This window comes from Typopeltis vanoorti, chromosome 19 (assembly GCF_054136105.1).
Source record: "Typopeltis vanoorti isolate ZY-2024b chromosome 19, IOZ_Tvanoo_1.0, whole genome shotgun sequence".
Taxonomy (NCBI): domain Eukaryota; kingdom Metazoa; phylum Arthropoda; class Arachnida; order Uropygi; family Thelyphonidae; genus Typopeltis; species Typopeltis vanoorti.
This window is the reverse complement of record NC_143567.1, coordinates 38,856,853-38,873,320: the sequence shown is the minus strand read 5'-3', so window position 1 is coordinate 38,873,320 and position 16,468 is coordinate 38,856,853. Positions and strand designations below refer to the sequence as shown.

At 36.1% G+C, this 16,468-nt stretch overlaps 1 protein-coding gene across 1 annotated transcript in view; it reads right to left on the bottom strand.

Moving 5' to 3' along the window:
• Positions 1-16,468, bottom strand: part of LOC150096009 (cell division cycle 5-like protein) — a 205,591-nt gene that overhangs the window by 37,057 nt on the left and 152,066 nt on the right. The window contains exon 11 of the mRNA XM_090409677.1: positions 13,316-13,638. Coding sequence (XP_090265803.1) covers positions 13,316-13,638 — 323 coding nt within the window. The remainder of the gene's footprint in view (positions 1-13,315; positions 13,639-16,468) is intronic.

Genomic DNA, 16,468 nt, shown 5'->3' with positions numbered 1-16,468 from the left:
AAGCTTGACTTTAATATAAGGACCACTGGTAAACTGCTAGCCATAGATCCAAAATACATTGCAAAGCATATAGTTTCAATGATAAATATCCTATGAGAGAGGTGAAACAAAAACTAAAAAATCTTAAAACGGATCTCCCACCATCTTCACTATCCCAGGCAGTTAACTCACTAACGACTGGAAGGCAGCTGGACTCGATAATATCTACCCTGAATTCATTAAGAACTGTGGTCCAAAAACTATTAAACTATTATACCCAGACCAGTTTAGACCTTTTTTGAGGTCTCTCCAGTGAGAGCCAGACTATTAGTCTTTTATACTTGTCAGAATTAAATACTGTCATATCTTGCATTTTGTTCTTCTAAGGCACTTCTGACGAAATCAATTCACCTAGACCTTTGGTGTTCCTCTGGGTCTTTTTCCTGCCATTTTGGTATCAAACAATAGTTTTGCTAATCTTTCATCTCCCATTCTATTTAAGTGACCATAGCATCTTAGATTAGCACTGCTAACACATTCTTGAAAGCAAACAATGTCAAGTTTTTTCTTAATGTCTTCATTTTTAATATGATTCTGCCGTTTCAGCTCCCTATTTTTTCTAAGAGCTCTCATATCTGTGGTCTCTAGTCTTTGGTCAAGAAATATCAGCAATAAGTTAATAAATTAATTATTTACTTAATTTCTGTGTTCTAATATACCGTTAAAATAATAAACAACATCTTTGGTCAAGTGTTTTACTTCTGACCCAGCTCTCAGATCTATAAGTTAAAATTGGTTTGAACACTGTCTTGTATACTGCTAGATTAGTCTAATTTCTCTCTTATTCCATATAAAATTTATTCAACTGGCTACCCACCATACTGGCTTTGCTTATTCTGTTGTGTATTTCCTGATTTAACTTGCCACCTTCACTAAAAACTGTGACAATAAAAAAGTGACAATGTTTATGGGTACATCATTAAAAATTGAACACTATTAATTAAAACAGAATTAGGATTGAGTCACTGTTCTAATATCAGATGAATACACATAATTAAATACAGAAAAGTTCAGTAGCATGCCATGAGAAATGAAACATAGCTGAAGCCATTTAGATGTTGTTATTTGAGATGAATTAATGGTATAGGAAAATAGTGGACACTTAAAAAAAAAAAAAAACGAGTTATTCACAGGTCAAGCTGGAGAGTTCACTGTATGACTCAAGAGTTCAACGGTAAAGAAACTATATACCATCACATATTTGACTTGACATATTCAATAGTTAAATACTTCATATATATAAATATAAAGCATTTTGCATCATAAAGTATACTCTTTTTTTTTTTAAAGTGCAACTTTTCTGTTAACAGTATTGCAAATGCATTTTTACCTGGATTTTGCAATAAGTTCACACACACACACACACCAGACAGCCAATGAAAATCTTGGTTAAAAAAATCTAAAAAGGTAATTTGCAATGCAATATTCATGCAAATTAACATGTATATTAGTTCTAAATTATTTACAAAACTGATATAAACACTGCCATAAAATATGTGATACAGACCAGGACCACTTTCTTGGACTATGACAATGCACTTGTAAGAGTTAATAGCAATATGACACATCTTTTCTTGAAATGAATCAGGACACTGGTAAGTTTAACTGTAACCCATCCAAGTTTATGTTTATGTTCTGTGAAATGCTCTTCTCTCAGCCATCTCCTAGCCTAATGTTAATGCCAAGTGGGATGACTTCTGTGCCATAGTTAGATTACTGTTTCTACTCTTCTGATCCAGCTTACTCTGACAAAATCATTGAAGTAATTCTTGCAAGAATGAATGCATCTTCTATTAAACTCAAACTCCACAAACCAATTCTCAAACAAATGTATTAAAGAAGTCCAATAAAAATTCATCATATCACAAGTGATTTCCTACAAAAACTCTAGCTTAACTCTCAGTATACAGCAAAGCTTACAATGTCTGAAAAAAGGCAAAATGCAAAAAATGGCAATCCTGTTCAAATGGCAGGCACATCTTCTAATCCTTCCCATCTTCTACTTTTTTTCTCCCCCTCTTCAAAGCATTCAGATGGTACTATCATATCATGCCCCAAAAATAAAGCTAATTGCTGAGCATCATTCTTCTTCTCCAACTTCAGCATAAAAGATCTAGACAAATCACTTGATACAATAAAAGTTATCAGGAGCTGCTTCTAGTTTTTATTACAGCAAAAAAAGAAACATCTTGAATAGCTAAGAAAGTAATAAGTCCTCTTGGCCCCAATGACACTTTCCCACAACAGTATCAAAACTCATGTGAACAGATGCCATCAATGGGAGTATCACATTAAAAATAAGGATATTAGGAAAGAACTTACTATCGATAACATTCAGGAATGTGACAGTAGAACTAATATCAGATGGTGTGGTCACTTAAATAGAATGGGAAGGACAGATTAGCAAACAAGTGTGTTTTTTTGCCAGGTTGTCAAGAAAAAGACCCAGAGGAAGACCAAGATGTAAGTAGATTGATACAGTGAAAAAGTACCTTAAAAGACAAAAATTTAAGATCTGATAATGTTGGAGTTTTGACATTATTATTATTATTCCAGGCAACTCCAAGCAGTCTACAGACTCATCGAGGGAGGCCCTAACATCACATCAAGATCTACTATTCAACATTCACACAGTATCTATCATACCTTGCCTTGAACTTATTCACGGTCGTAGCACCCACAACAGACTCTGGCAGCTTATTCCACTCATTCACCACTCTCCAAGTAAAAAACCTAGCTCTAACACCCTTGCTAACTACATTCTTGCCCAGCTTCCATGTATGGCCCCTAGTCCTCCCTCCACCAGTCCTATTCTCAAAAATATCTTCTGGATTAATCTTATAGAAACCCTTCAGTAATTTGAATGTCTCAATCATATCACCCCTTTTCTGCCTATCGACCAATTTTTGCAACCCACAAATCTTCAACCTGTTCTCATAAGGTTCATTCCACAGACCTGCTATCATCTTGGTAACTCGTCTCTGGATCCTCTCCACCTCCTCCCCATCAAGAAGAAATCCTGGCGCCCATATCTGGGCACAATAGTCTAGATGGGGTCTTAATAAGGCTCGATACAGAGGAACAATAACTTGTTTGTCTCTGCTTATTAAAGTATTTTTCAGAAGCCAAGTGATTTGATGAGCTGATTTAGCCACTTTTGCAATGTGCCCCCAAACTTCAACTCCCTACCAACAACACTCTCAAATCCCTGGCCTCGTCAATCTCCTGGAGTACAGTTCCACCAATGTGGTATACTGCTGCTAATCTTTTCACCCCAAAATGCATAACCTTACATTTTGCCACATTAAATTGACATCCATTTTCCCTAGCCCAGTCCTCCAAACTATCCAAATCATCCTGCAAAATTTTGACATTCTGTGCATTCACTATTGCTCTACCCAAATTTGCATCATCAGCAAACAAGTGAACACTTCCTCTCAGATCCTGTCCTATATCATTGATGAACAAATTGAAAAGTAGTGGTCCAAGAACAGAGCCCTGTGGCACACCACTAGTCACAAGTTGTCTTTTGGACTCAACTCCTGAATAAACCACTCTCTGGTATCTCTCCATCAACCACCCTCCTATCCATCTCACCAACCCTATATCCATCCCCACCTGCTCCAGTTTACTGATTAGGGTTCCATGTGGTATCCTGTCAAATGCCTTTGCAAGGTCCAGTAGAATCACTGTAAACCCATTACCCTTATTCAGTTCAGCCGTCACTGTGTTATAAAATGTGAGCAAGTTACTGAGGCATGATCTACCCTTCACAAAACCATGTTGTCCCCCATACAATATCCCATTTTCATCTATCCAATCCTGTATTCTTTTCTTGACTAATTTCTCCAAGCCCTTCACAACGATTCCTGATAAGCTAATCGGTCGGTAATTTACAACAGCAGTCTTGGAACCTCCTTTATGCAGTGGAACTATTTTCCCCTCTTTTCACCCCCACTTGGGACTAACCCAGACTCGAGAAGACTCAAATTAAACAAAATGGTCAAGAGTACTGACAATTCTTTAGCCGCTTCACGTACGACACGAGCTGGTATACCATCGAATCCCGCAGATGTATTGATATTGAGGTTATGAAATAGACTACTCACCTCCACTTCATTCACCAAAAATCCCATATAATCTATTGGTTCATTCATTTCTGCAATGTCACCACTTGGATGATATATTCTTGAAAAGTGCTCACTCAGTAACTCAACTATATCAACTGATTCAGTTACTTCCCTACCATCGGCATTCTTTAAAATCATTCTGCCATATACATTTTTTCTTTTACTTGCAACATATCGAAAAAACTGTTTAGGATTCTCTTTAGCTTGCATGGCCAATGTTCTTTCGTAATCCTTTTTTGCTTTTCTTACCACACTCATTACCCTTCTGGCCTGTGCTTTATACCATTCATATGTCTGCCGGTCACCTTTCTCCCTAAATTCCCTCCATAGTTGCTTCTATTTTTGCAGCTCAAGCTTAATGGTGTTATTCATCCATTTAACCTCTACTTGATTTATTATTTGGACTCTAGGTATATAGTCAGCCATTGCTTCATGCAAACACTTTTTAACTACCTCCCATGCACTATCAACTTCTAGTCCTTGCAGTTGTACATGCCATGGCACTGAGCCAATCAAACTCCTAAGCTTGTCATACTTACCAGCCCGATAATTCCACATGTACCCTGTCTTAATTGTAAATTCCACACCTTTAGCTACCTCCCAAGCCAAGATCCTATGATCACTCTCACCAATTGGTGACAATGTGGTCATTTTTGTTACAGACAAATCCTCAGATGCAATTACTAGGTCAAGCATTCTCTGACCCCTAGTATTTTCCATTACATGCTGTTGCAGATAGTTATTCCTTAATAACCGCATAAAATCCAATTCCTTCCTCCCATGTGTCCTCTCCTCACTCCAATCAATGCGACCATAGTTGAAATCTCCCATAATAATTACCCTCCTTCCACTCATTTCTTCTATTTGCTTGTGCATACTATCTCCACCATCTTTTCCATCACCTGGCCTATAGCAGCACCCAATTGTATATTTTGTTCTGCTAGCCACAATCTCACAACAAATGGCCTCAAATGTGCTCTTTTTTCTATCTTGCAATTCAACTTCTATTCTCCTTGGCTGCAGCTCATCAGCTATCATCAACAATACCCCCCCCCCATTTTATTCTCCCTGTAATTCCTGAACACACTATACCTATCACATTCAACCCCACTAGCTATAATATCATCTACAGTCAGCCATGTTTCACTAATGCCAATAACCTGTGGTCCGGAAGTGCCAATCATGGCCAAAAATTCTTCCTTCTTGTTCCTAATACTCCTAGCATTAGTGTACATGAATTTCAGACCCCCATTAGCCTCATCCCTACCTCGATGCCTTATACTAACTATCCCATTCTGATTTGTTGTCCTTATTTTCTCGGGCATATTATACTCATTCATACACTCAACTGCCTCCCTAAGGTCTGCATATCTACTCCTCCCCTCCCCCTTAATAAATCTAGTTTCCCTGACAATATAACAGATTAAATCAGAGAAAAATTGTTCATTAGAAGTTAGTAATGTGTAACTTTTTGTATGTAGTACTATTGTAATTATATGGTGCATACAGACAAATCAGCCTTGAGAACACACATAGTTAACAGACAAAAAAATACTAGTGGTGGCGGTGGGCAGTAGATGGCATTAGTGTAGATGATGGTGGTGGTGGTGGTTCAGTATGGTTGGTGAATTAAGTGGTGTTGACAGAGAGTTGTAGAAGTATGTGTTCTCCCTTGATGTGTCTTTGGACTCACTGGAGGTATCACGTAATAATCATCATAATAATAATTATTATTATCCTGTACACCCCTTGAGGTTACATATCAGGAATTTGATGATGATGACAGTGAGATAACAACAATGATAAGCACATGCTGAATTTCTGTTCAGGACATAGACTAGTCATTACTAACATCATTCTGATATAAAGATGTGCATAAATTCACATGGGAAGAGCAACAACACATCCTGTTTCAAATCATCTGTATAACTCTTGTATATGGAACCAATCTAATTATTTTATCACTATGATAATAGTGATGTCTTCAGATTGGTTCCATATACAAGAGTTATACAGATGATTTGAAACAGGATGTGTTGTTGCGAGCAAGATAAAAATTAATGCCGTACTGAAAAGAAAAACATAAGTTTTAAAAAAGAAATCAATATTATGCAGCTTGTATAGGTAAACTGAAGACTCAAATATATAAATATTATTGAAAGAAAAATGAAAGCATTTGAGGGGAAAAAAAACAAAACAAACAAACAAAACAAAAAAAAAACGATTAGAGACCCAAAGGCATTTAAAGAAAACCACAGGTGCATAACTTAGGCAGGGAAGCATCTACTGAAGCTGTTTGCAAAGACAGAAAAATAAGAGCTTCATGGTGCACTCAGGAAGTTAAATAGGCAGTCCTGAAAAAGAAGAAATCATATTGAAAGTTCCTGGCAAATAACTAAGCAGTTACTCTTACAGGAAACAGAGAAAAACTAAGAAAATTTTATTTAAAAGTAACTAAACAAAAGTCATGGGAAGATTACTGAAGATAAATATCATTAAGGTGACCAAATGTTCTGAAGGCTGCTGAAACATGTAGAAATGGAGGGAAAAAATACTGTGTAAAGAACTGGATATGACAGTAGTGGCAAAAACTGAAGAAAAAACTATTCTGGAAATCTGTAGTAATTCTTTGAAAAATTATTATATAAAATAAAAAAGTAAGAAAACACGGTGGAAAAATATACAAATACAGTAGGACCCCCGTATCTGCGATTCGATATTTGCAGTCAACCCCGGTCCGAAGATATTAACATACGAAAGGTCAACTTAAGAAACTTTAATAGTCTCTACAAACATTCGGCTTTGAAATAATGTTGGATCTAATATCCACTTTGCTTATGTAATTTTACATGTCTGAAATGAAGCTGTATGGCTCTTTCTTTTAGTAATAGACAGTTCAGCTGATTGCACAGATTGTCCAACACCAGGGCAACTCGTTGCAAAGGTGGAGAAAGCTACACACATCTGAGGTTGCTAAGATTCTATTCACATTTAGATAACTTTATTGCAGTATGTTGTTATAATTGTCCTATTTTATAATTAGTTATTGTTGTTAATCTCTTACTGTGTGTAATTTATAAATTAAACTTTGTCATAGGTATTTATTTATGTATAGGAAAAAACATAGTATATATAGAGTTTGCTATTATCCGCGGTTTCAGGCATCTGCGGAAGACGATGGAACCAAACCCCGCAGGTACGGGGAGGGCTACTGTAGTTTGTATTTTTGACAAAGCTAGTATGAAGGTGGTCTGAAAAGTTCTTGGCCTCAACCATAGATGGCAACACTACAGGCAAGATTTTTTTTTCTAAGTTGTACCAACTTAGAAAAAAAAAATCTGTCATGCGCATCCATGTGAAATTGAAAGTCATTCTATCAAATAGTTTGTTTTATACAGCTAGCTGTCTGAAGCAAAAGTGTTCTCTGTATCCCTTGAAATGGATAAAATTGAGGCATCATGTGGTTATAAAATTCTTTGTATAAGAAGGTTTAACGGCAAAAGAAATTCATTCAAAGTTCATAAAAGCTTATGGGCATTCTTTTCCTTCGTTTTCGACAATTAAGAAATGGGCTGCCGAGTTTAAACGTGGCTGTACCAGCATTGAAGATGATCCACGCGATCATCTTCAATATGTTGTTACACGTCCAAAAAGTGTAACAACACCAGAAATCATTGATGAAGTGCATGATAAGGTATTGGATGACCAGCGAGTCAAAGTGTGCGAAATTGCTTCATGTGGCATTTCAAAAGAACATGTAGGATATATTTTGCACGAAGAATTGCAAATGAAAAAGCTTTGTGCAAGATAGGTGGCGCTCTTGCTCACAGCAGATCAAAAATGCACTTGCATGAAAATCTCTGAACAGTGCTTGGAGCGTTTTAACAAGAATAAAACTGATTTTGTGCATCGATTTATTACTATGGATGAGACTTGGATTCATCATTACACACCAGAATCCAAACAGCAGTCAAAAATAGTGGACAGAAGCCAGTTGTTCAGTGCCAAAAAGGACAAAGTTGTTTCCATCAGCAGGAAAGGTCATGGCATCAGTGTTTTGGGATGCTAAAGGCATTTTGTTTATTACTATATATTATCGTGTATAATGCGAAAAATTTATGGTCTAAAGTTAGGGGTTCACATTATACGCAGATCTTAAAAAATATAACATCTTATTAGACTTGCACACACACACACAATATATACTAACTAATGCCTATGCAACCAAATCTACTTGACCCACTCGCATTCGGCGGCCGAGCGCACATCGTATCTGCGCATAAAGCCAGTAATGTAAGTAGTGCTAATATCCTTCCCCCTTGGTGGGATATTAGCACAGTTATATCGGTTTAACCACAGTTCATTTTAAATATTATTCGGTAAACAAACCTAGCCTAAAAATAAGCCAACAGAAACGTAAATGTTCATCTTTTGAAGCAGGATTTAAATTGCATGTCGTGCAGTTTGCAGAAGAACATAATAACAGTGTTGCTATGAGAGAATTTGGTGTAGCAGAGAGTAATATTACACTTTGGCGTAAGCAAAAAGACAGTCTTGAAAAAATCACCAAAACGAAACGTGCCTGTCGTGGAAATGTAGCATCCTTTCTAGAACTCGAAGAAGAGCTAAATGAATGGATTTTGATGCAACAACAAGATGGCATTATAGTAACAAGAAATGCAATTTTCTTGCCCAAATAGGCAATATGGATGAGACACCCATGTACTTTGACATGCCTGGGAATCGAACAGTAAACTCAGTTGGTGAAAAGAGTGTCCTCATAAAAACAACGGGACATGAAAAAACGCATTTTACTGTTGTTCTAGCATGCATGGCAGATGGAACCAAATTAAAGCCGACAGTGATATTTAAAAGGAAGACAATTACGAAGCATATGAAATTTCCACGAGGTGTCTTTGTTCGTGCCAATCAGAGAGGTTGGATGGATGAAGAAGGTGTACAATTGTGGCCGGATCAAGTATGGAACATATGTCCAGGCAGTTTGTTACGTCAACAAAGCATGCTAGTCTTGGATATGTTGCGGGCGTATTTAACGGAGGCAAGCAAACAGAAAGCACGTAAGCTACGTACAGACCTAGCAGTCATACCTGGTCTAACTTCCATTTTGCAGCCATTTGATTAAGCCGCTTAAAGATCACTCACGTGAAAAATGGAGAGAATGGATATCATCTGGTTTGGAAAAGATGACAAAGGGTGGGAATTTTCAGAAGCCTGAGATCACCCTGGTCACCAGCTGGGTTAAAGAAGCTTGAGATTCGATACCATCTGAAATGATTCAACACACATTTCTTAAATGTGGAATAAGTAATTCAATGGATGGATATGAAAGATGATGTCATATACGAGGATGACGCACAACAAAATGGAGAGCATGATGATGATGATGACGACAACTGCTACACTGATGATGCCAATGCCTACAGATGAATTTATAAATGAAATGTTTGATGACTCAAAAGATGAAGAAGAATTTAAAGGATTTTGACATTTTGTTTTAAAATAAATATTTCTTTCGTTAATTCGTATTGTTTTATTTCTAATGTTAGGGAACAAGATTAACAGATCGCATTATACATGGACTGCATTTTAGGGCTAGTTTTCAAACAAAATTTCTAGTTAGCATTATACACAAAAATATATGGTAATTATCTTGAAAAGAGTAAAACAATAACCGGGGAATATTATTATGATCTTTTAACCAGACTAGATGAAACAATTCGTGAGAAAAGAGCCGGTTTGCAGAAGAAAAAAAATTATCTTTCATCAGAAGAATGCACCTGCCCACAAAGGTGTTTTGGCAATGGGAAAATTAAGAGATCTGCACTATGAATTGTTGGAACATCCTATTCCCCAGATTTGGCTCCCTCTTACTTCTTTCCAAAACTAAATCTCTTCCTCGCTGGTCAGTGTTTTTCTTCGAATCAAGAGGTGATTGCAGCTGTAGAGGGGTAATTTGCAGATCTAACTGAGAACCACTACAGGGACGGGATAATGGTGCTGGAGCATCGCTGGAATAAATGTATTAGTCTGAAGAGAGATTATGTTGAAAAATAAAAATAATTTTGAAATTATAAATTTGTTTTTTCATTGTTAGGCTGAAAACTTTTCAGACCACCCTCATACTTTGAAATATTACCAGCATATTTTGATATTTTAAAACATAGCAATTAAGAAAATTACAAGATGTCTTACATCCATATTTATCCACCTTTATATGCTGTATAGATTAAATAATCCTGTCTGAAACCAGTGTGAATATAGTGTGAATATGGTGTTAGGAAATATATTGTTGTATTCTTTGTTTATGCACAGTTAAACTCTGAGAATAATGAGCACATTTCTAACAGCTGTTGTAAAAGATTAAAGAATACCGATGTAAAAAAAAAAAGGGAAATTATTATTATTATTATTATTATTATTTTGACACCTCCAGGGAGTCCAAAGACTCATCGAGGGAGAGTGTGCCGACAGCATCGAACGATTGGTCCCCTTCCAACTACTAACCGCGCTCAAACATACTTAACTGAGCCATTAGTAGCAGAGGCTCTACCAATCGACCAACCTTCGCCGGCGTTTTTTTTTGCATGAATTTTTTGCAAAAATGAAAGAACACTTTTTTGAAAAGAGCAAATTAAATGGAAAAACAGAAAAATGGATGTTGAAAAATAAAAATAATTTTTGAAATTATAAATTAATTTTTTCATTGTTAGGCTGAGAACGTTTCAGACCACCCTCATATAGTGAGAAGCCAGATGAATATATATATATATATATATATATATATATCAAAAACAAACCAGATTAAAAGTATACAATACATTAGCCCTACCAGTCTTATTGTATGGAAGTGAAACCTGGACAATAAAACAAAAAAAAAAAAAAACAAAGATTAATAACAGCACAAATGAAGTTTATGAGAAAAACTGCAAGGTATACTCTATTTGATCACAAAAGAAATGAAGAAATTACGAAAGAATTAAACCAAGAATCAGTAATAGAAAAATTAAAAAAATATAAACATAAATGGATGGAACATGTTCAAAGAATGAAAATAGAAAGATTACCAAAACAAGCCTTAAAGTACAAGCCATTAGGAAAAAAGAAAACCAGGACGTCCTCTTAAAAGATTCAACGATGACTTCTAGGCTGGAACCAGGCCATGTTAGGCTTAAATCCTTGATATGCATGATGATGATGATATATACTGTATATATATATATATATATATATATATATATATATATATACATAAATAAAAGCCAAAGTTGCATTAAAGAATTATCATGGTCTTTGCTTTTACTGCTATTTAATGGTTTCCTGTACACATATGCAGCTTTTATTAGAAAAATCGTATCAAGAAGTTATATATATCTTTAAAAACATAGTTCATCAGCAAGAATTATATCATTACTAATTTAGTATCTTCAAGAACTTAAAGATATTTTTTTCATCTGTATTACAAAAAACAAATAAACAAGCAAATTAATCAAATTACAAAGGAAGTACATTATATAAAAGATGACCGTTAAGATAGAAATACAGGTATTCCTTGATTAACGTGAGTAATTAATCCCTTGATGTTACTGCGTATATCAAAATTGAGTTAATCAAATATAATAATCAATGGTAAAAATTACAATTTGTCCATGATCAATTATTGTATTAATAATTCGCTTTATATGGTACTCTTTTAGGAAAGATAAAAAATGAATGCAAAGTAAATGTTTAATAAATGCTTGTACCTACATTAGTTACTGCAATTTTTTATATATAAAAAAAGAGTTGTTTGAACAGTTTTAGTTTTTTTTCTTATAAGCATATATTCTACGATAACAAGCAAAATGATACTCTAGGCCTTGGCAAACAAGCATTCTTCAATTACTGGATCCATATCCATTACTCGCTGCTTAGGCGATTCTAAACTGCGAAATATTTCATCCAGTTCTTTGATTGTTATTTCCTTTGGAACCTCATCTTCACATTCCATCTGTTCGTTGTTCTTCATATGCGTATTGTTGTTCAATTTCAAGAAGATCGTTGTCACTGAAATCTTTTGAATCCAATAATTCTTTAAATATCTTCTGCATCAACACCATCAAAATCAAGGTCTTCACCAATTGCAACGATTTCTTCAACCATGTTGTTCACAGGATTTTGAAAATCCCAAATTATTAGCGCATTCTGGCAAAAGGTTTTTCCAAATAGCTCTCATCAGCTATTTGGAAACCTAGAAGACACTTGCTCCCACGAGTCACGAATGTTTTCAATTGCATGTTTGTCAAAATTTTTACAAAATTCTTGGAGTGTAATTGCATTTTCTCCTGTTGTTTTTTCTACTGCCTTTGAGAATGTCTTTTTAAGAAAATAGGCTTTGAAAGTTGCAATGATGGCCATGTCCATAGGTTGTAGCAATGATGTCATATTTGGTGAAAAAAATAAAACTTTCACATTCTCACACCGATCATTAAGATAATTTGGATGACCAGTTGTGTTATCTAAATATTTTTTTTAAATACAGCAGAACAATTGGAGCTTGTAATACACCCACTCTTAATGCTTAATGGGAAGGAATGACATCATCATGCTCATTACTTTTCTTTCTCTTGGCCAGGAGACACTCCTCAGGGATTGCATGTTTTTGCATGGCAAATTTAAAGGCGTGTTAATTAAAACTCTTGCCACGTATATAATAAGGGATTGTTGCAATTAATTTTGGTGCATTAATCAAATCCAGTGTTAAGCAAGGGATACCAGTAATTGATTTAGTATGGATCCAGATGCTAGGCTAGAATAAGCAATAATTTAAGAAATAAAATGTTTGTTGTAAAGGTACTTTTGTTTCTTTTTATCTAGTTAATTAATTATACAAGTATGAATACCTATACTGCAATTTTCTATTTCAGTGCATGCTACTGGAAAATTTCCTGAACAGTGCACAATCAATCATTTATTTATAAACCAGTTCATCATGAAGATATTTCATCACACAACTTATAAGTAGTATACTTTAATTATAAATTGATCAAGTAAAAGAAATGTTTCCTTTTTTATGGCTTATTAAAGTCTTAAATTACAGTGATAACACAACTTACAGAATTCTGAACCTATTAAAAGCTGACACTTACAAGGGAAATTTCATCTTCAGGAAATTTCTCAAGAGGATGTTTTTCTAAGTATGCCAAGTGTTGAGCTTGATTCAACACATGAATATGTGATGGTTTGGTTTTCTTATTACCTGGCAACATGCCCAATTGTTGAACTGTTGGATGGTGAACAAAATCATAATGTAACATAGTTATCATTTCTTGTTTGATCAATTCTTCAGCTTTTTGCAAATCAGTAAGAGGAGGATCTGAATATAAGGGACGAAGGATGGAAGAATTTATTTCAAGAGGTCGGGGAAGATCTCTTTGTACAGACTGGGATTGTTTCCTTCTCTCAGCTTCCACTGAAATGAAAACCAAAAGTTATAAGACAGAGAATTATAAAAAGATGCTCATAAACATTCATACAGTACATTAAGCTGAAATACACTGTTTGTAAAGAAGTCAATTGACACCATAATGTGAGGAACAAACAACTATGGCACAGAACTTAAGATGTAGGATCTCCTTTTGCTGCGATTACTGCAGCAATCCTACAGAGCATACTTTCCACAAGCATATGATAGAGATCGATGAGAATTTTAAACCATTCTTCCTGTGATACATGTAATGAGGTCCCAAACTTTGTGATACAGAGATCCCATGACCTCACCCGATGTTCCAATTCATCCCACAGATGTTCAGTAGGGTTAAGACCAGGGCTCTGTGGAGCCCAGTCAAGTGTGGTGATGTTCATGTCCACAAGCCATGCAGTTACAGCAGCAGACTTATGACATGGTGCATTGTTCTGCTGAAAGAGACAATGGTCAGTTCAATAGAAATGTTGCAGTTTTTGAACATTCTGGACAATGCATTATCCAGAATGTTCAGATACCCCTTGGAGTTAAATATTATTGTGGCACCTTTGAATTTCATAGTTGCTATGCACTCTGGTAAGAGATGTACACAGGGCATCAATCACACTCATCCATTTGCTCAGTAGAGGGTGTAGCATTATTTGTTGCTCCATAACACAGCTTTCCAAGCTTCCACATCCCACTGTACACACTCTTTGCACCACTGAGGATGATGCTGCTACATGTTGGTTCGGGTAATGTGGGACAAGTCCCACATTACCTGAATGTCGTACCATGGAAGTTGCGAACCTTGGTTCTGAATGTTTTTGTGCAGTTCGTGTTCCAGTCACTGCCCAGAACTCTACATTCAACGTGTCGGCTGATGAATCATGGTTTTTACATATTATAATTTGTAGCACCCTGCAGTCATGTTCAGCGAGTGTGGTGGGTTGCCCACTGCGGTTTGCACTTGCAGTTGACACCATGAGCTTCCATCTTAGTATGGTATGACTGATTGTTGACCTGGGATATTCCAATTTGTCAACAATTTGCTGAATATATAGGTTCGCAGATAGGCATCCTATAACAAAGCATCTTTCAAACTACATCAGTTCCTTTCTCACAGCCATTTCATCTAGACACAGTTGCACTGACTTGAGAGTATCATATTCCTCCAATTTATACCTCCAAATACATGATTCATTAAATAGCATAATGCATCTTGCCCATGGAGGGCATCTCTTGATTTCTTCACCTCTCACTTCTCCTAAGGTTCCTTTCCACCTCTAGATTTATCTGCTAGATTCCATGCTCTTGCAGCTTATCTTATCTTGGACAAACTGGAAGATCTGCTTTTATTTGTCCAGAAGAACACACATCTTATATTAAATATCATAAGACTAAAGAGTGTGGATTTGCTACGCATGCTATTTGCACTAAATATAGTTTATTGGAACAAGACAAGATTCTTGTTCAAGGACATGAACGTCACCACACTTGACCGGCCTCAACAAAGCCTGATGTCAATCGTATTGAGCATCTGTGGTGTTGGGTGAAGTCACAAGACATCTGCCCCACAACAGTCCAGGTCGTCCTCATTACATGCCTACAGGAAGAATAGTCCAAAATTCATATTGCTTACTAACATGTGCTTGCAGAAAGTATGTCTGGCAGGACTACTGCAGTAATCACAGAAAAAGGAGGTCCTACATCTTATTAAGGTTGGCACCATGGCTGTTTGATCCTCACACTGTGGTGTTCATTGACGTCTTTCCAAGCAGTGTATACAAATGCACGCACGCACGCACACACACACACACAATGTCCTAACTTTATTTATGAGTACGTGTGTATATATATGATGATAAAGGTAACATAAAAATTGAAGATGAGGATATCCTAGAAGTCTGGAGTAATTACTTTGAAAGGTTGTTAAAAGAAACAAGCAGTGACAAAACTATAGCAGAAAATTTTCAAGAGAAATGCAAACAGGAGTACATATATCAGCACTTGAGATAGAAAAAAATTGCCAAAAATTTGAAATATGGAAAGTCAGCTGGAGTAGATGAAATCAGCCAGAAATGCTCAAATATGGAGATATAAAAGTTTTACAGTGGCTGTACCACAAAATCCAGAGGGCCTGGTCAGAAGGTCGAATTCCAGATGATTGCAAAGCATACTTGAAAAGAGGCTGAGAAAAACTGTGGAAGAGAAACCGGGAGAGGAAAAAGCTGAGTTTAACCCAAATAGAGGTTATCAAGATCAGATTTTTACTTTACTTAACAACAAGTACAGCCATTCTGGTCTTGCGGACCATGCTCTGGATACACGCCACAGAATACAGTGGAAGAAAGCTACAGTAATACACCGTAGCAAATACAAATTCGAAAGACTATTTATGGAATCAGCCTCAGCCCTAAGAAATTCTCCAAACCTCAACAAATTTGGTTGTGTGCGACTGCCCCAAATTTGGGAGGCTTACATCAGCAGACCTTCAGCCCAACGGCCAAGAACACCTACTTAGCCCGCTACAGGGCACCATCAGGACTTTTAGGAGAACAATAGCTTCATCTCTTCATTCCCGTTACTGTGTTTGTAGTGTCTACGTGCACGTGCCTTTTTTTATAAGTTCCTTTAGAAGATGGCAACGTGACGTTGCCCAAATATCGGAAAATATTTATTAAAGTATAATTTAATTTATATCCTTAACTACGTTGTTCAATTCCTTAAGTGTTTTAATAAAACTTAACAACAAATAGTTGAGAAATCATGGCAGTATGACAAGGATCTGTACTTTAGTTTTGTACACCTGGAAAAGGCATAAGACAAGTTTCCCAGA